The 23,324-nt window shown below is 37.7% G+C and overlaps 1 protein-coding gene across 1 annotated transcript in view; it reads right to left on the reverse strand.

Moving 5' to 3' along the window:
* The window catches only part of itprid2 (ITPR interacting domain containing 2), a 23,169-nt gene extending 1,948 nt beyond the window's left edge, over positions 1–21,221 (reverse strand). The window contains exons 1-8 of the mRNA XM_048599309.1: positions 21,077–21,221; positions 17,815–19,071; positions 17,343–17,420; positions 15,783–15,910; positions 10,362–10,512; positions 8,630–8,689; positions 6,066–6,536; positions 853–968 (exon numbers count right to left, since the gene is read on the reverse strand). Coding sequence (XP_048455266.1) covers positions 867–968; positions 6,066–6,536; positions 8,630–8,689; positions 10,362–10,512; positions 15,783–15,910; positions 17,343–17,420; positions 17,815–19,071; positions 21,077–21,094 — 2,265 coding nt within the window. The 5' untranslated portion in view covers positions 21,095–21,221 and the 3' untranslated portion in view covers positions 853–866. The remainder of the gene's footprint in view (positions 1–852; positions 969–6,065; positions 6,537–8,629; positions 8,690–10,361; positions 10,513–15,782; positions 15,911–17,342; positions 17,421–17,814; positions 19,072–21,076) is intronic.
* Between the last annotated feature and the right edge of the window lie 2,103 nt (positions 21,222–23,324).

Raw genomic sequence — 23,324 nt, forward strand, 5'->3', positions numbered from 1 at the left:
GTTTTTGTTTCTGAATTCCAGCATCCATAGTTCTTTGGGGTTTTTTTGTTTGGTGGATCAGAAGGACTTTGGCGTGCACGTACACTGGTCCCTTAAGGTATCAGGACAAGTGGATAAAGTGGTTAAGGAGACTTATGGGATACTTGCCTTTATTAGTCAAGACATAGGAGTTTAAGAGCAGGGAATTTGTTGTTCGATTCCAATCACAAAGAGGACTCCCTTTATTAGAAAAACCTAGAAGAGGCTGCCTACAGGTTGCCCATGATTAATTGAATGTTCTAAGATACATTTTACAAACATTATATTTTTTATTTTGTTTGAATATATCAGATTTAAAAGAATGAGTGTTTTTCTCATAAGTTTAGAACCTTCCTGCAAGTAGGCTATACCTTTTGCAAAAATAATGCAAAACACAGTAGGCACAGTTTTTGGTATTTCAATATTTCATACAATATCAAGAACTATGAGGAACGTTTCCTAATGGCCCCAACTCTCAGATACAAATGACAAAATAACATGACCTACCACTTTCTCTATATGAAGTCAGACAGAAGACAATGTTATCACCCAAGTCCACATAATGATTGCTTAATCTTTGTATTCCTTTTTAAAATCAACACACAATAAGTTGTTCAGGGCAGCTAGCTGTTAGTGAAAGTGCTCGCAGACTAAAGGAAAGAAGATCTAAAAAATTTCAAATCTTAGTAATGATGGAACTTTAAAAATGCTTTCTAGATAGTTTAGCACAACCTTGAGTAACAGAGGAAAGCCAGATTACGGAAAAGGAAATTATTCATCAAACTTTGTACCTTTTTAACAGCACAATAGTTTGAGTCAGCAATGGTTACTCACCAGAATTACAAGAACTATTCCCTTTGTCCAACAGTAGATCTACTAGTTGGTGATATTGCAGCTAGAAGTCCATCCATAATCTCCCGTTTTATTTCTCCAGCAAGTGATTCTCTTATCTGATGGCAACAGAAGTAAATTACAGCAATTGTAAAAGTACAGCAAGTATTAAGAGTAAAAACAAACAAAACATGTAACATCTTCTGGGCAAATATCTTCATCAGTCAATTCATTTAATAATTTTTAATGATTTTTACATGGCAGGATTTGAACTTTTCTAAGAACTGACAGTACTACATTTCTCCTACGTTCTCAGTAAATGCTGATGTTACTCTCGCACCCAAGGGTCAATACTTTTCAATTTGTCAGACAAATTTGAAACTAAATGTTCAATTTTAACAATAGCATCCAATTGGGGCCACGTAGCAAGTGGAAAATGGAAAAGTTGCACCATTTTCTATGTCCTGCTTTTCTCAAACTCTTTTGTCCCTGCACAAAAAAATGATGGGATTCAGAACGTGTCACACTGTTTAGTCTGCAAGTCAGATATTCTGCTAAAAGGCTGGGAGCTTATTGCTGCTGTATATTTAAATTTAAGGCAATTTTCTGAAGCTTAGGATTTCTATGACAGTGAATGGGACAGTGATGAGATTGTACCACTAACAATTGAATTAACGAAGGCCCTTCTTTAAGTAAATATGACCACTCAATGCTTTTAAACATTAATTTTTATAACATTAAATATTTAGCAATTCATTTAACAGTGTAAAAATAGCTAAAAGCTAAGGTTGAAAGGAACATAAATTTTCCTTTAGCATGTCAAAGAACAGTGGAATAATAGTATTAGACTCGCATAGGACTCCAGCCAAATTGAACATCTTGAATACTGTATCCTATTTTCCTCATTAAGCCACGAGGGAACTATTTAAGACCTGGAGGCAATATGAAGACAGACTACAAGAATGACTGTAGCCTAAGAGAAGTAAGAATTCTTTACCTTTAAAAAAAGGCAACTGATGGCATAGGAAGGGAACATTTAAAAGAAGTATACAAGATACTAAGTGATACAGGAAAAAGTCAAACCTCGAGCATAACTTCAAATTTATTAAGGAGGTAGCTCAATGCTGTCAAATCAAAGCACTGAAGAGCTAATTAAATGAAAACATTACGACACAAATATAAATCCTGTGAATGGTCTAACTGTCATATGTTTAAAATAAATTCATTTTTAAAATTTGTCAAGTTGGATTACTAATCCATTACGAGTTGACATGTGCAGAAAAAATATATTGTATCTATGAAATAGTTTGTTACTGGATTTTATTCAAATCTGTACAATGGCCCAATATGGCAACTGCTCTGCCCAGGTCCGTAAGAAACTACAGAAGGTAGTGCGCTCGGCCCAGACCATCACAGAAGCTAACCTCCCGTCTGTGGACTCTAATTACACGGCTTGCTGCCACCATCATCAAAGGCACATCCCACCCCGGTAATGATCTCCTTCAATTTCTTCCATCAGGCAGAAGACACAGAGGCCTGAAAAGACTCACGAGCAGGTTCTTCTTCCCAGCGGTTATTAGATTGATGAATGGACTCTCTAGCCTCAAATAATGTTGATCTTGCTAAAGTTGATCTCGCCTAGCATATGCCCTGTGCAATGTAAACAGTATGCCTCTAAGTCTTTTTGATCCGTACGTCCTTGCCTACCATGATCTGCCTGTACCACTCGTAAACAAAAACTTTCCACTGTACTTTGATACACGTGACAATAAATCACTCAACCTAGTTCCTTTGTGCAAGATAACTTAATCTCGTAATTAGTGATAAATTTTCATGAAGTGTATTCTTAAAAATATATACAATAACTCTGGCTCTAAACATTGGTTTAATACTTCTTAGAATGATAATGCAGTAATTGAATATTTTACAAATTTGTCCTTTTAAATTTTTGCAAGGATTGACTTTGGATTCCTGTTAGCAATAATTTCACATCACATTATGGAGCATAGACTTTCTGAAAGCCATAAAAAAAAATCTTTTGCGAATCTGAATTTATAGAATAAATGTTGTCAGCCTAGTAAGGGCAGGTTAGGCCTAAGGTTTCCCCATAGCTGTTTGTGCGGTCAGTGCCACCACTAGGTGGAGACCCACATGTGCATGCACAGAATCACAGCATGTATTGCACGCGCACACGCTAGTAAAAGAGTTCACAATCTGGAGTTCACTACCCCACAATAGCTCCATTCACCATAACTATCAACTGAAAACAGCCTTATTCTGAAGCCAAGTCAAGCTTAACTCTAAGATTGACATGATGATCTATGGTAAACAGTGTAAATTAACAATTAAAATAACTGATGTGTGATTATATTAAGTACTTAGACAAGGGACCAACGTTCATCACATATGGTGGAACAACACAATGTAATGTTTCAGAAGTTAGTATTTGTTAGTAGGAAAATTCACCAGTTTCACACAAGTCACTTGGAGATGTAAGTAAAACCCTATGCATGCGAAGATTGCTCTGTGGCAGGCATGACAAATGCATCATTTCCTCACAGACTTTATTCTGTACAGATCCATTTCCCGTCACCCCGACACAATTTGTCTATGCTATACATCCCTAATCAGAATGAGCATTTACAGGCCTCCACTGAGGAGATCTGTAAATCAAAATTAAAGCATCAAGTCAGTAAAAATGTTAATTCAAGGCAAAATAAATGACTATCGGAAGCAACTAGTAGTGTTTAGCCTTCCTGCTCCTCTGATGCTGCTTGGCCTGCTGTGTTCATCCAGCTCTACACCTTGTTATCTCATTTAAGTTGAGCACTGGATTTATTCTTTTGACTGAACATTGGTACAACTTTAAAATCCCCAAATGCTATTTAGAGTTTTCACAACTTTTATATTCAGCTCAACAATGCATCAAAACACTGACATTGCTAAATGTAAAACCAGCTGAATTTCAACCTTCTGAAGAATCACAGATAAGATGCTTAAGAATTATGAATGTTATTGAACTCAAGCATTGTCTTAGCTCACTTTTGCGCCTCTCTATTCAAAGATAAATTCAGATTCCATTCCACTTCTTGTACACATCATTTTTTGCTTGATATATTTGCCAAAAGGCTTTGCAAAACATAGAACCCCCGGAGAATCTGCTCCCTCCCCAAACCATAACACTGTTGGGGTTGATACAGGACAGAACAGATCTACTGTGCTGGGAAGCACACTCGCCTGACATATCTCCAGCACTAGGTTCTTGCCAAAAATTAATGGCAACCAAACCAAAATGAAAGTGTTCTTTAAGCTTAAGCTCAACAAATCTTTTCACTGATATTTTCGTGTATATCTTATATCCATTTATTTATCATATCTTCTATATTTCCTGTCATGGGAGAGGCAATGGCCTGGTGATATTATTGCTGGACTGTTAATCTGGGGATCTGTGTTAGACTTCTGCCACAGCAGACGGTGGAATTTGAATTCAATTTTTAAAAAAAATCTGAAATTGAGATTCTGATGATTACCATGAATCCATTGTTGATTTTCAGAAAAAACCAACTGGTTCACTAATGTCCTTTAGGGTAGGAAACTGTCATTCTTACCTGGTCTGGCCTACATGTGACTCCAGATCCACATAGTGTAGTTGACTCTTAACTGCCGTCTGGGCAATTAGGGATGGGCTGGCCTGTGATGCCCTCATCCCGTGAATAAATAATAAAAAAAATTCCATTCAAAACTAGCCTAACATTATTTAAATCTTTTGAATTTATTCCCAAATGTAAACAGATTTGGATCATTTATAAATTATCCATAATGAATGTAATTTGCCTTTAAAATTTTCAAATAAACATTTGCTTTTATCTGCTACAAGCATGCACATATATTATCAAAATTGATAAATACAATGTACTAATAAATCCTATGCAAACAGCCCCAATGGGGTTGAGAATGTTAATTGTGGCCTCTGCTGGCCACACTTATTTTGTGCTGGATTTTAAGGAACTTTTCTTCATATGATAAAACTGATTTTGAGTAAGGACCATTTCGGTGAGCTTTTGACTCCATAATCAGGACATGGGATGAAACCGAGAGCAGCTAATTTTCATCTTAGCTCGAAATCGGCACCAGCTTGTATCTTTAACATGCCAAGTCAATATGAAGGTAAGCACTGCCCTTCTTCCAAAGAAATAAATATGAATAAACCTTCTAAAACAAAAATATGTATTTTTTAAACAATTTACCTTTTCCTCCTTCGGTTATGTCAGATACTTTCAGTGCCATTTATTTCACCTCATTTCAGCTCGATCAGGTCTCTCAGCAGGTGTATTTTGGCCACATTACAGGAGCTATAAAGTTCCAATGCTGGGGAATCTCACCATTTATATTTATAACTGATATATTTTTCAGTGGAAGCACTGTTAGATCCCGAGTTGGGAAGTAGGGGTTGTTGGTACGGAATGGAACAAGGAGGGGAACAGGGGAAGCGGGGGAGGTTGGGGGGTTGGGGAGGGGTGGTGGGGGGCAGTGGCATCAGGTCTGGAGGGAGTGGGGATATTAAGTCCAGGGGCTGTTTGAGGTCTGTGGAAGGTGTAGTTGTGGGTGTGTGAGCTAAGTATGAAATCAGTTGAATAGTTACTCAAGACTTAGACTGTGTGTTTAACAGTCTTACATTTCCTGAGTAACTATTTACTTGATTTCACTGTAACCCTTCAAATTATGTCATTTAAATGGTTCCATCTGAAGGCTCTTGGGTGTGTGGGAATTAACACAATGTTCAATTTCCCAGGCATTTTCTTCAGAGAGTGCAGGGACCCCTTGCACAACTCTCTTCGCAGCTGAAATAACAAGTGTCTGGCCAATGGAAAATACAGACCAGAGAGTTTTATTTGACTGAAGTGCAGCGCCAATTCATTAAATAGATACAAGTTTTGTTTGTTTAATATTCATAGGTAATTAACAGATTTTAAAATATCATTTGCACTCTGCACAGGAGCAGCGAAATAATATGTATTTCTAAACCGAAACCTGTCTCAAAATACAATCAAAATGTACCAACTAATGTTTTTGAGCTGTGAGGTAAACTATTGCCCCATTGGTTTCTAAGGTGAGCATGGAGTTACAAGAAGTGGTATGTTTCCAAGCTTCATAGGACCAGTTACTGCTATAGCCTTCAGTCCCTGAATAGGTTGTGGCGCGCTTAAATCACTAACCTCTTGCAGAACGTTTTGGAATTCTGGATGATCCACGATGTTGCCTCGTGCTTCTTTAGCAATAGGAGCTGCTGCAGCTCCAGTCAGTTCGGGCGTCTCACCTCCTGACTTCAGCTGCACGGACCCTGGTGACAATCGGTCTTCTGTAACCTGCTTTCTCTGTCCAACTTGGGAAGGTAGTGAGGGAGTCAGCATAACCGAAGAACGATAAACCTGTTTGCCTTGTGACGATGAGGTAGCTTGGGTTGCTGGCTTTTCAGAGTGTACAGTAGAGCTTGGTGCACCTTGATGACTGTGACCCAGAGAGCTTGAATGTCTAGGCATCTGGCCTGGGCTTGAACAACGTGAAGTTGACTCTAAGTTACTAAAGGGTGTAGAGTAAGATTGTGGGTAATCACATTCATCTCCTAAAGGTTCAGAGAACCCTAGTTCAGTTTGCAGGTAAGACTGTTCCCTCAAAAGCTCATTTACCTGGATTTAAATAAAAATTAACAATAAATCAGTGACAGAATGTTATACAGAAAATAATATATTGCTGGAAATTTCCTCCTTTCAAGAGGAAGAACAAACTTATTTGATGCAAATTTTATTTTCTATTTTAGCGGTGTCATTAGGAACTGAGTAAAGAACTACGTATGTAAATATGGATAAATGGAAAATAAATATCACTTTGCTTAAATTACAAAAAATCACTACAATGATAAGCATTCCAAGTTTATTACTAAGGAAATATATTTGGAGCAAATATTTGCCTCAAAAAATGACAGTAATGACATCTATACCTTTAACTTATTACTTTACAACAAAGAAAACTAAAGCTTCCAGCTTATTCTGAATTAGTTTTGCATTAGACTCATGTATTCTATTTTCCATATTCATTCATGAGCCAGTTAGAAATGCTCTTAAAGCATCAGCAGTTTAAAAGCATTCGGGGTAAATCAGGTGCTTTAAATTATTTCCTTATTTTAAGACCGACTTTAATATTTATTGTTCCACACCACATCGCGTTCACATATGTTTTACAGAAAATGGAGGTACCAGAATGAGAATGATAAAACCTACACTCAGCTCTTTTCTTGCATTCACCGTCATGTATTACTGCTCCAGGACACATTATTGCCAGGAATTCGTTGCAATATCAATGAAGAAATAGAAATAAGCCATTCAGCCCCTCAAGCCTACTCCTCCATTCTACAAGATTGTGACTGATCTGCCCCAAGCCTCAACTCCTCTTGGACCTCAACTCCTTGATCTTTCAAGAGGTCTATCTACCTTTCAGGGATCTAGCCTCCACACCCTCTGGGTAGAGAATTCCAGACATTCACTACCTGAGAGAAATTATTTTGCATCTCAGCTTTAAAAAAGTGTCATGATGTGATTAAATTTTTAAATAAACGACCGCTTATGTTCTTGATCAATACAATATAAAGATTGAATCTTACAGCACAGAAGGTGTTCATTTGGTCAATTGTGTCTATGCTGACCTTTTGAAAGAGAGAGTTATAAAATTAGTTCTGCTCTTCCTGTTGCTAACTAGTCATTGACCCAATTCAGGATTTGTGTGTGTGAATTTCATTAGCAAGCAAGTTAACCATAACACATTGAAAAACTAGAGCAAGTTTCTAAGCTGAAATTAATCATTAAACCTTTTGACATAAAACTGGTAAACTAACATCACCTTTATGTGCATAGACTACAACCATAGGACCAGTAAGGCGAACCGCAGCCCCATGGTCATCATAATGCAACAAATAACTTAACACCCTTTTGCACCTCCTTTGGCAAAATCAGTCAAATTAGGAGCAGGATAAGGCCACTCAGCCTTTTGAACTTGCTTTGCCATTCAATTAGATCATGGCCGAATCCACATTCCTGCCTATCCTCAATAACTTTTCACCCCTCTGCTCATCAATAATCTAACTACTGCTTAAAAGTGTTCAATGACTCTGCCTCCCTCAATTTTTAAGGCAAACAGTTTGAACAAACTCTCAACCCTTGGATTGAAAACTTTTCCTTATCACTGTCTTAAATAGGGGTCCCTTTATTTTTAAGGAGTGATCCTTAGTTGTACATTCCCCTACCAGAGATATAAAAGAAAACCCTTTCCACATCCACGTTAAGACCAGTGACAATTCTGCATATTTCAATAAAGCCAAGTCTCCATTTTTTAAACACTAATGGATGATATTCAGTACCAACTTGATCAATAAGATAGCAAATATATTTAAACCATTTTTTTCAGAATGTTACTAAGAAAAATTATAGGAGATGAAAACAATAGAAATAGAAAGTTTTTGGGAATTTAATTGACATCATTTACTACATTGACATCATTCACTACATTGACATCATTCAATGACACAGGGAATAAAGTGCATTGCGACTGAATGTGAAAAAGTGCAGATTCCAGCAAGTTACAAACGTAGACAGAAGTCAGTCATATTGGATCTTCTACATTAATATATAGTGCATAGGAGGAGATCAGGAGTTTCCAGTTCGAAAGATTCTGTGCGGCAAAGCAGTTATGTTTAATGACTGTTCACAGGGCAGTGCAATTTACTTACCGGTTCCATTACATTGAGAGGGGAGGAAGATACAGTATCTGTGTTATTAGTGAATGCCCCCTGAAATTTAAGGAAACAATATCATTCAAAACATATAGCATGCAAATTCTAGTCAACAAATGTACTGCCTTTTCCAGTTCTATTAAAATTTAAAGAAAAATAAAATCGCAAGCCCGAGGACAAAATTGTGGAAATCAAAGCATCAGGCACACTACTTCTCTCTTGTTGAAGCACTGCTTTCTAACATATTTCCTTTATAGCCATATTACTGCTCATTAATTATCTCCCCAATACTGACAGCTCTTGAGAAAAGCATGCAGGATCTGGAGGGTCAACAAGACACAAAGAAAGACTAACACATTTCTGAGAGGGACCGAATGCTTTGGAGGTCGAGAAAAAAATGCAATGGGCAGAATGGCAGGGAATGCATTGCCAACAGTGCTGGTTACCCCGCAATAATTTAATGCTCCTCCAAGACTGAAGGTGAGAATTCTACCCCAGCAATTCACCTCAGGGTCAAATATACCAAGGTTGTGAATGGCTTGATTCAGACTCTGAAAATTGCCAAGGAGAGGGATGGAGAGTGATATTAGAGGGTGATACAGAATAAAATTTATAGTAGGGACCAAAGTTAATTGCTTTGGTCTTCCCAATATTTAACCGAAGGAAATTTCTGCATTGAACATTGGAGAAGCAGACTAATAATTCAGAAGTAAAAACAAAATATGCTGAAGAACTCAGCAGGTCTGGCAGCATCTGTTGAGAAACAGAGTTAATGTTACAAGTCCAATCTAACCCTTATTTGGAATTTAAGTGGGGTGTAAAATGACAAATTCTACGCTGTTAAAAGATGGGAGGAGGGGCAAGTGAAACAGTAGGGAAAGGTGCTCAGAGCAAAACGTAGCAGAGAAAAGATATAGATGAACAATAGATGTTACTGATAGGCATCATGAGCAGATAATGAGTTAGCTCTGCTGACAGCAAACCCATACAAACAAGAAATGGGGATATAGGTGAGGGGATACCCAAAGTGGAGAGCAGAGTTCATGGCCTTGAGTTGTTGAACTCAACATCGAGTCCTGAAGGCTGTAAAGTGCAGTCATGGGAAATGAGATGCTGTTCCTGCAGCTTACACTGGGCTTCATTTGAACACTGCAGCAGGCCTAGGACAGAAACTTTCATACGAGACCAAGACAGCATGTAGAAATGGCAAGCAACTTGATTTGATTGGATTTGATTTATTTATTGTCATGTGATACAGTGAAATGTGTTACATAGTGTCACCACTCTCCAGTGCCATCTTAAAACTTGGAATGATATGCGGTCATTCTTACAGACAGATAACTGACCTGAATTATCAGGAGACTAAGTACAGTTAGCCCATCAACTGATAAGAACATACGAGAATCAGGAATAGTATTGGGCATTAGCAGAGGCTGCCACAGTAATTCATTTCCCAAATGCATTGGCTTGGAGAATGAAATACCAAGTAGAGGGATGGGCATTTCTCAGCAGAATAAATTCAGAAAAGACAGCAGTGTCCAAAGGCAAAAGCCTATGGTAGTGACTTAGGAACAGCTCCTACAAATGTCCCCTCAGTTCAAAGGATATCAGATTTGGCCAGGCCAAAGAAGAAAAAGATTAAATTGCAGGAAAATCAAAGTTATCTAAAATATCCATCCAATACAGTAATTTAGACAAGAATCAATAGGATTAAGTGCACATAACTCACAGCACAAGGTGGAGGATTAAACATAGTGTACTGGTTCGGGATTTTGAGCTGTTCCTCCAGAGACAATGATCGCTCCTCCAGTTGAAATTCCAGCTCTTGGAGTTCCATACGCACACTGTTGCGAAGGTTCTGCAGTTGGTCAGCTTCTTGTCTACAAACAAAGATAAAACACTCAATCTTCTTCTTCTGCTTTGAATGCTCTTTACATGCGTTGCATTACAATATTTGAGGACATGAGATATGCAATGGTTTCATGTGGCATACTTAAAGCAATTCACAAAGCAATGACCTTACTTTCACTGCATTAAAGCTTAGGAATGAGCTATTCATCACAGCTTTTTTTTTTAATTCATTTGTGGGATGTGGGCACTGCTGGCTGGTCAGCGTTTATTGCCCATCCCATGTTGCCCTCGAAAAGGTGGTGGTGAGCTGCCTTCTTGAACTGCTGCAGTCCGACCCACAATGCTACTGGGGAGCGAATTCCAAGATTTTGACCCAGCAACAGTGAAGGAACGGCGATATGTTTCAAAGAATGGTTCGGAGGGGAACTTGGAGGTAGTGGTGTTCCCAGACATCTGCTGCCCTTTTCCTTCTAGATGAAAGTGGTCAAGGGTTTGGAAGGTGCTGTCGGAGGATCTTTGGTGAATTTCTGCAGTGCATCTTGTAGATAGTACACACTGCTGCTACTAAGCATCAGTGGTGGAAGGAATGGATGCTTGTGGATGTTGTGCCAATCAAGCGGGCTGCTTTGTCCTGGATGGTGTCAAACTTCTTGAGTGGTGTTGGAGCTGCACTCATCCAGGCGAGCGGGGAGCATCCCATCACACTCCTGACTTGTGCCTTGTAGATGGTGGACAGGCTTCGAGGAGTCAGGAGGTGAGTTACTCGCTGTAGTATTTCTAGCTTCTGACCTGCTGTTGTAGCCACTGCGTTTATGTGGTGAGTCCAGTTGAGTTTCTGGTCAATGATAACCCCCAAGATGCTGATAGTGGGGAGATTCAGTGATGGTAACACTGTTGAATGTCAAGGGGTAGTGGTTAGATTGTCTCTTATTGGTGATGGTCATAGCCTGGCATTTGTGTGGCGCACATGTCACTTGCTACTTGTCAGCCCAAGCCTGGATATTGTCCAGATTGTGTTGCATTTGAACACGGGCTGCTTCAGTATCTGAGGGGTCACGAATGGTCCTGAATGTTGTACAATCATTGGTGAACATCCCTACTTCTGACCTTATGATGGAGGGAAGGTGATTGATGAAGCAGCTGAAGACGGTTGGGCCTAGGACAGTACCCTGAGGATCTCCTGCAGAGATGTCCTTTGAGCTGAGATGATTGACCTCCAACAACTATGACCATCTTCCTACGTGTCAGGTAGTCTACCCCAAAACACAATTTTGGATATGAATCAAACCCAGAGCGACAATAAAATTCAGAGAAGTGGTTTGACATTTCCGCTGAACTGAACATTTCCACAATTTTTAAAAGAAATAGATAACTCGTACATCATCATTCTGAACACAAAACAAACATAATTACACTGGAATAGCTTTAAAAAAGAATAAAATATACAACATTGCAAAAACCCTGCAGTCTGATGACAATGATTTGAGATGATCAGCATTTACCAAAGTTTTAATTTTTATCTTTTTTGGGACTCACATGTCATTCCTAATCTATGTTCTTATATTGTGTTATTACTTCTTGTAGTAGTTAGGACTAATAAACCCACTCTGCTGTTAATGCACTTAAGCCTGTTGTATTGGCCCCTTTAAAAATAAATTAACCAGGTATTCACCAGGGAAACTTATTTTTAAAAATTAATTTTGTTGTGGCCAACCTTGGGTGAAAAAGCAAGGGGATCCGGTTCATCCCTCTTCACCTGGGTGCTTAATGATTTGAGATACCCATCTGGAATGGTAACAAATTGAGGAAGCTCATCCAGGGACTGGCTGTGTAACACTAGAGATTATAAAGTTTTTTTTTAGGCAAAAACTAAGGGGTCACTTTTGCATGATTACAAGTTCTTTGTCTTGTTGTCTCCAAAGTGTCAGAATAGAAACTGTTCAACCTCTCTCCAAAAAAGCAGCACAGAAGGAGCCAAAGATAATTTTAATGAAAATTTAATATTAAAGTGTGTGAAATCTTGGTCTTCTGTTGCAGTACAAAATTGTTTCTCTTCATAAACCAAATACACAAAATCAGTCATGCCCTAATTGTTTTTGCTTATTTCCGAAATTTTGGATGGATCCGTGAGAAACTGAGAGTCCCAGTCTGGTGATTTTCAGTGATGTATTGTTCAACTTCATTGTCTAACTACAGCCATATGCTGCACAATTACTTATGTGCCTGGCAACTTTAATGACTTAAAGTTTCAACTGGGGCTTTACATTCGCTGTTCCTTATGCCATATTAACATAAGAGGAGGAGGAATTGTTGGGAACACAGCATGCATTAGTGAGGTAGTAACCTTGACACCATGTATTGATGTACAGAGGCATGAAGAGTTGAACTGTCACCTTTGATGGTGTGTTCTTCTATAATTCCATCAATGATTGGGTTTGCATCAGGACAAGGCTGACTTTGTTGGCATGCAGGTGGTAAATAGAAAGAGTTTGGACGTTTTGACCAAAGATCAAGGGTTGACTTTTACATGAGTTTGACTGCTACTTGGGAATAAACCATACTTAAAACTAATGACCGATTCATAGTACAATTTGGAAATGGTTAAGACAATAGCTCAAAGATTTGAGTACTTCGTAGAGAGGAGGTATGTGGAGATCGGGAGAAGTGCTTATGCAGTGCCTGTAAATCAGTGGTGTACCTTGCAACTTCCATTAAATCACCTCGATACAGAAGCTCAATGCAGGTCCATAAAATTCATGGATCATAGCAATTTAAGTGGGACTGTTGAAGTGGAAGGGACAAACTGATAAGAGTCAAGAATTAAACAAAATATAAGCTGTTGTCATAGTAGAAGATTAAATTACACAGAGATCCAGTTGGAAGAAAATACAAGTAGGATGAAAAAATAGAACGAAAAACATGTTTTTGTATACTACCTTACACATTCTCAAGATGTTTCAACATGCTTCACAGCTAATAAGTTATTTTTAAAGCAAATGTAAATGCCCAAAAGACAGAGACTGAATTGAGACAAGGCTGAAACTATCCATGAATGGTCTCAAAATAGCTACAGGTCTATCTGAAAGTCATCTAGCTGTCACAGTTGACTTAAGCTCAATGAGGGCAATACAACAAGGTACAAAAGCAAGAGGAATGCTGAACTGAATGGGCAATAGTGGTGTGTGAATTAGAAGATGTCATGCTGAAACCATCAACTGTCTTGGTCAAACCACAACTTTGAATTATGTAACTTAAAGAGAAAGTGCTGCAAACAGACGGGTAACAACTGATGAGAGGACACATAAGTTAACAATTCAAATGCTGATCTTTCCAAAAAACAGTAATCATGTCAAGGAGAGAAACAGGATTTCTTGTAGTTGAGCAGACCTGGAGGAGAAATGGCAGTGAATTAAATGTAAACACCAAAAAAGTATTTTGCAGCCAGTCTGATCATCAAGATGTTAGGGATATTCAAACCCTGGAGGAGATACTGATAAAAGAGACAGATTACAGGATCAATCCTTGTAAAAGATGGATTAAATCCAAGGGCTTTTTACCTTAAAACCAGACAATGAGAATCTACAAATCCATAAAGTATTAAGCAGATACTTCACAAAAAAATAAATTGACAATAGATCTTTGACCTTGAAACTCAGTGCAATCAGCCTTAACACTTGTGATCTGGCTTATTTTAAAAGTATATTTTAGACAATAAATGATTATCCATATATATGACAATATAACATGAAGCAGACTAGAAGCCTGGTCATGAGAACATAAGAAATAACTGGAGTAGGTTCCTCTACAAGTCAATGATTCTGGCAGAAAGGATTGTGGCCTTAACTTCACTTTCATGCCTGCTCTCCAATAACCCTAGATTCCCTCGTCTATCAAATATTTGTGCAACAGGCTTGAATACATTCAATGACTCCCAACTTCTACCACTCTCTTGAGGAGAGAGAATTCTAAAGATTACAAAGCTCAGAAGAAATTCCTCCTTACCTCCTTCCTAGATGGGAGACTCTTTACTTTGAAATGGTCACCGGGTTTTAGAATCCCAGATAAGAGGAAACATGCCTCCATGAGTCAAACTTTGAGCCACATGTTCAACTGTCAGATCTTATGTCAATTTTATTGTCGCTCTGGTAGTGTTCTTGCTTTTTAATTAGTCCCTTGTTGTTTATAGAGTTATGATGACAGAGAAAGTGAACTTTTGGCACATCAAGTCCATGCTGGTTCATTATAGAGCAATCCAGTCAGTTCCATACCTCATCACAGCCAAACAACTCTAACCCTATTGCCCAATAAGATCTTTTCCTCTTCAGTGCCTACCCAACTTCCATTTCAGCACTGCTTTTAACACCACAGTTTCCCTCAGTGTCAGAAGAACTCACCAAACACAGTTACATGCCATATGAATAAAGCCAAATGTGATTTTAACCAGATGGGTTAATTCTGCCCAACGATCTGCAATGGGGTGCTACATTCTATGGGGAACTCATCTACAGTCACACTGATTATTAGGATCAGCATGAAGCAATTTTAAGCTTTCAGTTTGCTCTTCACTATTAGTTAGATTCCTTTATGTGCAGTAAGCCGCCGCTGCTGAATGCCTGCTTTGGATGTTAAATGAGGTTAGGTTGTTAAAATTATGCTTCCTTGGTAGAGCCTCTTTTTTAGTCCTACCTATGTCATCGGCACTCATGTGGACATGGCAACTGGATTTTACCTCATGTACTCTAAGTTCCACTCCCAAACCAAGGAGATGGTCTTAAATTGCAAACTGGGAGGCAGCACAGCCTTTGGAACTCTCATTCTAAGCTGCAAAGTCTTCTAATTGTGGAATCTGCTACTATTTCCTTTATACTCCCCCTCCTTATAAGAACAATCCTATAGCACAGTGTAGTGTCAGTTAGTCCAACTTCCCTACAGTCCATGCCCTCATCCAAGCAGCTAGCAAGCATCTGGGACCTGTTGGTCAGCTTTCAATTTCTGTCACTTTATAAACTGTCTTACTAAATGGCAGTGAAATGCAATTAGCCTTCATTACATAAAATGAAATTTTTTGTTCAGAAATTACTAATAAATGTAAGGAAGATCTTTTGTTTTGTCTTCTCCCTTTAAATATCTCCTAGCACTCAAATGCACCACACAAATTAACAGTTCAGTAGGGAGATTACCCACATAGTATGAACTTTACCAAAAGTGCGTGAGTTTAAAATTATGTATATAATATTTTCATTTCCTTTTGTAATACATCACGACTGATAAGTGAATGGCCAAATCTTTAAAATCTCACCTCTCCTCATCAGATAAATGCTGATACACCAAGGTTTGCTGCCTTAGCATCATGAATTCCAAGTCCATCATCTGTGTTCTAAAAAAGTTCAGATTCCTTCTCATTATCTGCAGCTCTTGATATGTAGTCTGAAAAAATTTTTGAGAAAAAAAAAAAAACTTAACGTTACAGATGCAGTGCATTAGTTGAGATTTTGTATGAAAGGAAATTTAAGTCATGAAGATTTGTTTGTGTACATTTAGCTTTTAGAATTTGCTGAACACGGAGCCTCTCTGATGAATTTAGACTTTGGGTTGCTAATACAGTACTGTATATGTTCCAAATCAGTGCTGGTACAGTGGCACGATTCTATATTAATGCATTCCTAAGTAACATAGACCATTTACTGAATGTGTTTTGATTAAAGAAAGGCAATGCCTGTCCAATGAAGATATACTTCAGTTGGATGCAGAGCCTTGATGCCATTAATTCATATCTTTCAAAACACAATTACCTTTTTGTGACACTCACTAAGAGCTAATAAAACCAATGAGCCTAGAATCAGCACTGTGGACAATCTACCCCCATTAAACAATGAAAGAGGCCAATACAATCCTCCCTCCCCACATTATACTCCGTTACTTGTTCTATCAAACTGACCATAGTAATTATTTATGTTGCCAAGTCCAAGACGTATGGGAGTTTCATTGATGCCATGCACCACCACCATCAACACTAGCATTGGCTCATTTACTTTCATTTGCCAATAATAGAGGCAAAGTAAAGCAAATAGCAGCAAATGGATTCTTTACACCCTCTGATAAAAGGTCTCCTCTTCTGTCATGTAGAATTTAAGCTGAGTTTGTATCTAATTCTCATGTGACCATAGCACAAAATGGGAACTCCGATACAAAATGCACTGGTTTATAAATTAGTTTTTTTGTTCTGGCAGGTCATGACAAGGGTGCTGTAGAAAATAGACTTCCCCAAGTGTTGCAGTAGGAAATAGTTCTTTGGTAGTTGGGATCCAGCAACTTTTCTTATTGCAGCAAGACTGCATCCAGCTCCTGTTTTAATCAGGGAATTCAAGAAAAAAATCATGGGATGTAGTGTTCACTGACAACATCTGCATTTACTGCACAGCCCTAGTCACCCTTCAGCAGGTGGTGGTGGGACCACTTCTGTGAATCGCTGCAGTCTCTGTGATATTGAAGTTGATAAAATTTCTATTTGCTATATCGATTCCCATCAAAACACAAAAACAAATTCACAAAGCTATTGTCAAGCTGGATCTTCTCACTCATCCAATGTTATTCTATAGTGCTATGAAAAGAGCATTTGTGCTTTGGCTTAATCCAGATATATGAATTAGAAACACAGTTAAGCATTAATGCTTAAAACTGAAAGTGTTTCAATAAAATTCACACTGTTGAAATGTGATCTGAAAACTAGCGATCATAGCAGTTATACTGTACAACACTAATGCAACTAAAACAGGCCACCAACCAGTACTTTTGATATATTATGAATAAAAACATCAAAAAGTAGCAGATTATGTTTTGGTTTCAGAAGGCAACTTACTTCATACAATGGTAAAAGACCTAATCTTGATGACGAATAATGAGGGAAGGGCTGATCACTCCCCTGAAACATTGGCATCTGGAAACATAAGTGATTTTATTAGCAAGGAGCTTTGTGGAAAGCCAAGAGGCATTTATAACATATTCAGATCATATACAGATTTAAGATTACTTATTAAGGGCAAAAACTAAATAATCATAGTTAAAACATTTCACAGTATCAATATGTCAACGATATACTAATAGGATGCAACCACAGATCTTGTCCCCAGACGTCTCCTCACTCAATTACAAATGTGAATATTAAATAATAAACAGTTGTTAATCTTTCAAATTACATATTTCAGAAGTATATGATGTGTTTGTTACCATTGGATATTGAAGCAAACCGCATTCCAATTACTTACAGACTTATAAGGTAGGCAAAGTAATCTTAATTCCCTAACTTTGCAAATGAAATGGTGGTTCGTTACCCGTGAAAGATTCTGCACTGTGCTTCTAATCTCATTAAGGACTCTGCGAAGCTGTGATTCAGTAGCAGATGGAGGATTCATGGGAATGTGATGATAAGAGTGTGCCACCGGTCTCTGAGGATACAATTGTCCGAAAGGTACTGCACATGTTGCACAAGTAGGTTCGAAGAGGTTGGGAATGCTGCACGTACTCCTGGTTCTCATGTGATCATGCAGAGATTGCCAGTCTGAAGGAAGTGTATGAAGAGAACAGCAAGACTGTGTCAGAGGTGAACGCATTGGTAATGACTGCGAACTCAGCCTATGTTGAGGCATTTCTTGATGTCTATTCAAAGTGAATTGTTTTCTACTCTCTCTTTTTGCAAATGGGATAAATAGCATTGATCGACAGGTTGACTGCTCATCACCATCATTTGTAGGCATCTTCTCCTTGTCTTTCACAGCAGTGTATTTGTAGGTAAAACAGGGCAAACTGCACTGTGAACCACTGTCTGGTGTTAACTGCACATTTAGTGAAGACACAACTCGCACTGGACTGAGCAGTGTAGTTGGGAGGGAGCTAGACCTTTGAAAATTGGATCGCTTCATCTGTGCAAGAGGTTCATTCTTGGACGATCTTTCTCCCTCTCTCATTATTTGATCATTTGCTTTGGTCACAGGACGTCGTGCTCTTCCAGAGGTGCTTGAGACAATATAGGTTTTTGTTTTAGCTCTTTCAAGTAGTGTAGTAATTTTATCTATCGATGAAGAGGAAAAACTCATCGCTTCAGCGTCCTTTAAATTTAAAGTAGCAGGTTCTGAATAGCAACTCAGGATAGAATCCATGCTATTCTGCCTTTGTCCAGCCTTTTGGTGACCAGAGTATATAGGAACACCACGTTCACTTTGACACTTTGTATCACTTTCTGGGTACAGTGCCAAGTCACCTTGTGAAGAAGATTCCTCATCAGTAAAATCTAAAGCCTGCTGTTCACCTGATTGTATAGAATTGTCCACATCAACAGCTTCCTTGCCTTCATTCTCAATCATTGCTTCTTGTGAATCAATCATGGCATCAGGAATTAGCTCTGCTTTCAAATCTAAAATTGTCTCTTTAAGATCCAGAGTCATATTTTCCACTGGTGTTTGAAATGGAGTGAAAAACTGTTGGTCACAACTCTGAGGAGTTTTAAGGTCATCAATTAATGATGTGACTGTTGTCTCACTATCACAGCTGTCAGCACTGCTCCCCATAGCTTGCAGGTAACCATCTGGACCCTTGGATAGAGCACAAGGATTAAATGTATAATAAAAATTCAGCTGAAATAATTAATTCAATCAGTTACTAGTAGCTTAAATTTAAATGCTTTTGTATCCAGTTAAGACACTCAGTTTTATTTTCAACATTTCAACAAAAACATTTTAAAAAAATCAATGCTCGGAAGTGGGTCAATAAGCAATATGTGTATCGTAACTGGTTGCAGACATCAAACACTCCTAAAAAGCACAGATCATTTAGGAACAATGCAGCTGTAAAAATAATTTAGTTTTCACAATAGAGCTGTAAGGCTTCAAACCATTGGGCTAAAGAGAAAAAAACCTGTCTCAGTAACTACTCACTGCAAGGATCTCTTCAACCTTTATAAATTTGTGGCAAACTTATGTTCTCATACAAGTGCTTTCCAACAAAACACTCTATGCTGTTATTCTGCTGGCTCAAGGGAAGTCTTTCCTGGAAAGAAAATTGCTGCTAAAGTTACTGATCAATTACTCATTCAAAAGAAATCGCTTCCATAGCTGAGACATTTAGAAAAAGAGGTTTGTGTTGTACCAAAATAGCAATAATAGCAAAACAAAATTTGTTTTGTTTTGGTTAAATGGAGAGTGGGAGACACGCAAAATACAAACCCTCAACTAACTAGAAAAGGCTTCAAAGTTGATTTTAAATCAAACTTGTGTCTGTCTCGAATGTTCCCATCGTTTTACTCATTATCAACTCAATGAAAACAGCCTCTCACATAAATATATGTTTCTACAACTCAAATCATTACTTTGAACTGTCACAAAAATATATTTAGATCAATCATCTGTCCTAGAAATTTAAATGTGTAAAATCTAATGTAACCTTAGTATATACACTGAGTGTACAAGCAAAATGCACTGTAAAGATATATTGAAATAAATAGCTAAAAAGTTTATTTTATAGCGATTGATCTTAAATCATTTCAGATTAAACTCCCTGTAGAAATGAGGAAATAAAACAACACAAGAATTTACAAAAAGTAACAGTGCATCAATTGATTTGGTGAAAAAAATTTAAAACAAGAGATCCTAGAAATAAAGCATTAAGTGCAAAGTAACAAGAAGAGTGAATAATGTAAGCTCCACTGAATCTGAATATGACACCAGACATGTGTCAACATAGCATCTGAGCCACGAGGGATGGAACAGTGAATACAGCTGCCCAATTTAAAAATCAATGTTGGTTATTTGACAAATACTAGTACCTCCTCAGCTTTTAAAGTTACTGAATACATGACCTATAGCATCTGCTGGGGCTCAGTCACCAAAAAGGTCACCAGTATCCCAGGTATATGTTTCAACTGCAGATAGAACAGATTTATTAGACATTAAAAGATATTCTTAAAAGTCAACAGGATGTGCATTAGAAATCAGATATCCCCCTGCCATCGTGTGGCTAATTTAGATGGGTAATTAAAGTAGATACACATTACAGATTAGGACGCCTTTAGTAAACATCGCGATATTGTAGTATTTTGCTTGTAATAGTAGGGCCTTAAATGTTATTAAGCAATTTGTTAAAAGATATATTTAATTTCAACAAACTGAATACTTGCAGAATTAAAATGAGAATACTGCAAGGATTGGAGATCAAATAAAACCTACTGCAAAAATACAACTCTGTCTCTGTTCTCTTTTAAGATGTTCATTAACTTGCTATAGTTATGCAGAAATTTCTGCTACTATTTTAAACCCAAGTATATCAGAGCACAGATTGACAGAAAAATCCTTTATTTCGGGAAAATAGCTCCTCCTTTCGAGATTATCAAAGGTTACGTCTGCAGTTTGCCCTCTCTTCACTAATACTTTTTTGCTTCACTGTCCCCTCCAAAAAGTCATAACATTTGAGAGGAGGCCTATGGCCTGTTTCTAACCTCTACTGCCTGTCATTTGTATTCTCCTGAAAAATAACACCTAAAATGTAACTATTAAGAAGTAAACTGGAGCATAATTTTCTTTCTTTAAAGTAAAAATGTAATACCTGGCACTGTCCAGTCATGTCAGAGGATGGATCTTCTGCAAAGCCGCTGCTATCAGAATGGGAGCTGCTGGTCCTTGTAAATTGTTCTGAAAAGTACGGCAGACCTTGTTAAATCTGAACCCAAATTAACATAAACACGCAGGCAAAGCATGAGCTAGAAATGGAAATGGTGCCCTTCGAACTAATAATCTTAGAATGGAATGCATAGCACAAAAGTAAACTCAAACTAGTTTGAGCCAGCAAAACAAAGTTGCATTGACTATTTTATCATCGTTTCTAGTTTGATTAGCATATTCATACTGTAAGCTTACATTTGCAATTTGATTTTTTTTTACAAAGTTATGATGTTAATAAAACTCCCAGTTGACAACTTGAAAATCTCCCATTTATTCTTGACATATATAACATTTATACAGATTCCTCAGTCTCAAGGCAAGCCATATGAAACAAAAGCTATTCCTTCTTTGATCAATGCACACTTCATCAGTATTGTAGTGTATAGTATTTCTTTTGATCCTAATATGTAACTTATTTCCTATATTGCTTCTTGTTCCAAGAAGCTTGGTGTCTTTTGTATTTTCTCATCCCCTCAGCAACTCTTAGTGCTATCAAACCAAAAATCATGGCAGAATAGATTACTTTCATTCCTGAGGAAGCTTATCTAGAGCTTCTTTGCTCTTTTAGCAGGGCACAGATGGGAAAATCTTGCCTCCACACTCCATACTTGAGCTAGTCTTTCTCTTGGTGCTCCTCTGACCTTTAATCTCTCATTTATTAAGAGGGACAAGTTTAGATATGCTGTTCAATATCTATTATGATTTTCTCTTTCTCTTCATGAAAATACTCCCTGCGCCGAAACGCAGCTTGCTCAAGTGGGAATTCTGCACATAAGGACTAGACAATGTGCTCACATGTTATTCTATCTTATACAGCATGACAGCCACGCTTGATTTATCTTCATCCGACATCAGCGCAAGCACAGATTCAGTGGGTGACATTGAAAAATCATCGGAAGCAGTAATCCTAGACAAATTTCTTCTTCCTAACCCGAGGCACTAAGATTGATTTAGCATCCTACCAGCATCCTAACTGGACCAGCTAATTTATAAAAGACGGAGTGAACTTGGGACTTGTTTGGCTTAACTATGCATACCTTTAATCAATTGGGTCACCCGAAGAGAGACTACACTTTGGTACAAATTAACTCTCAACTTTGCCAGAATTAACAATTGAGAAAGTAAAAAAGGACAATTGCTATACAGTTGCTACATGTTTTTATGTTACGTAACCAAATAAAGATGGGTCTATTCCTTCAAATAAAATAATTCATAAAATCACAGAGAAACAGGATCTTAAAACAATTATTTACCATCATTTGAAAAGCACTGATAGTCACAACACTAACTAGATTTTATCTTAATGGCAGCATATTTTGATTGCATTGTAAATTATCATCATCTAACAGGCTTCTATAAAGCAATTTATATTAACTGTTACTTAGAGCATTAGCAATTTTAAAATATTGTACCAAATAATCATGTTTTCTGATCAAAGTACAGAGAGGTGTTATCTGATTAGTTACAATCACACAGAATGGAAGGAAATCTGTCAATTATCAACTAGGTTGCAAAATCAAAATCAACTCCATGCAGCTCCAAGTTTACTTTACCTCAAACAAAAAAAACATTGTGCTGTAAGTACTGGCCCCATCTGTTAGTTTCTATGCATCAAACAAGTCACTTTCAGCATATGTCTAACAGCTCTTCTATCAATGATACATCAGTAAATCTTGTACACTTTTAGAAAGGGAACCAGCAACAATTACACTGGAACCATTTGATGACCCTAATTAGAAAATTTGCAACTTTCATTCTTCAACTGCTCTTAAGAAGAATCGGTTATGCAAAGGTTTATTCACAAAAAAAAGCGATTACTAAATACGTGTTGTGATCAAGACTTCATTGAAATAAACATGTGAAATAACATAATCTAGAAAGTCTCTGCCACTACACCAGTTTTACAAGATAAAACCAGTGCCTAAACATCCAATTTGGCAGGTAACGCACATTCACATTAGTAAAGGCTTTTGTATAGGGACGTGGAGCTGAAGGCTGAAACAGGTATCAGGGACTTTGCATATGGAATAGGTATTTTAACACCCGTTTATGGGCCTCTTCTGAAAATTCATTTGCAACTAACGGCAGCATCTGCAAATGCTTCTGTTATTGCTGCCAGGTACTTGGCAGCC

Source organism: Rhincodon typus, chromosome 7 (assembly GCF_021869965.1).
Source record: "Rhincodon typus isolate 14 chromosome 7, sRhiTyp1.1, whole genome shotgun sequence".
In the NCBI taxonomy this organism is placed as follows: Eukaryota; Metazoa; Chordata; class Chondrichthyes; order Orectolobiformes; family Rhincodontidae; genus Rhincodon; species Rhincodon typus.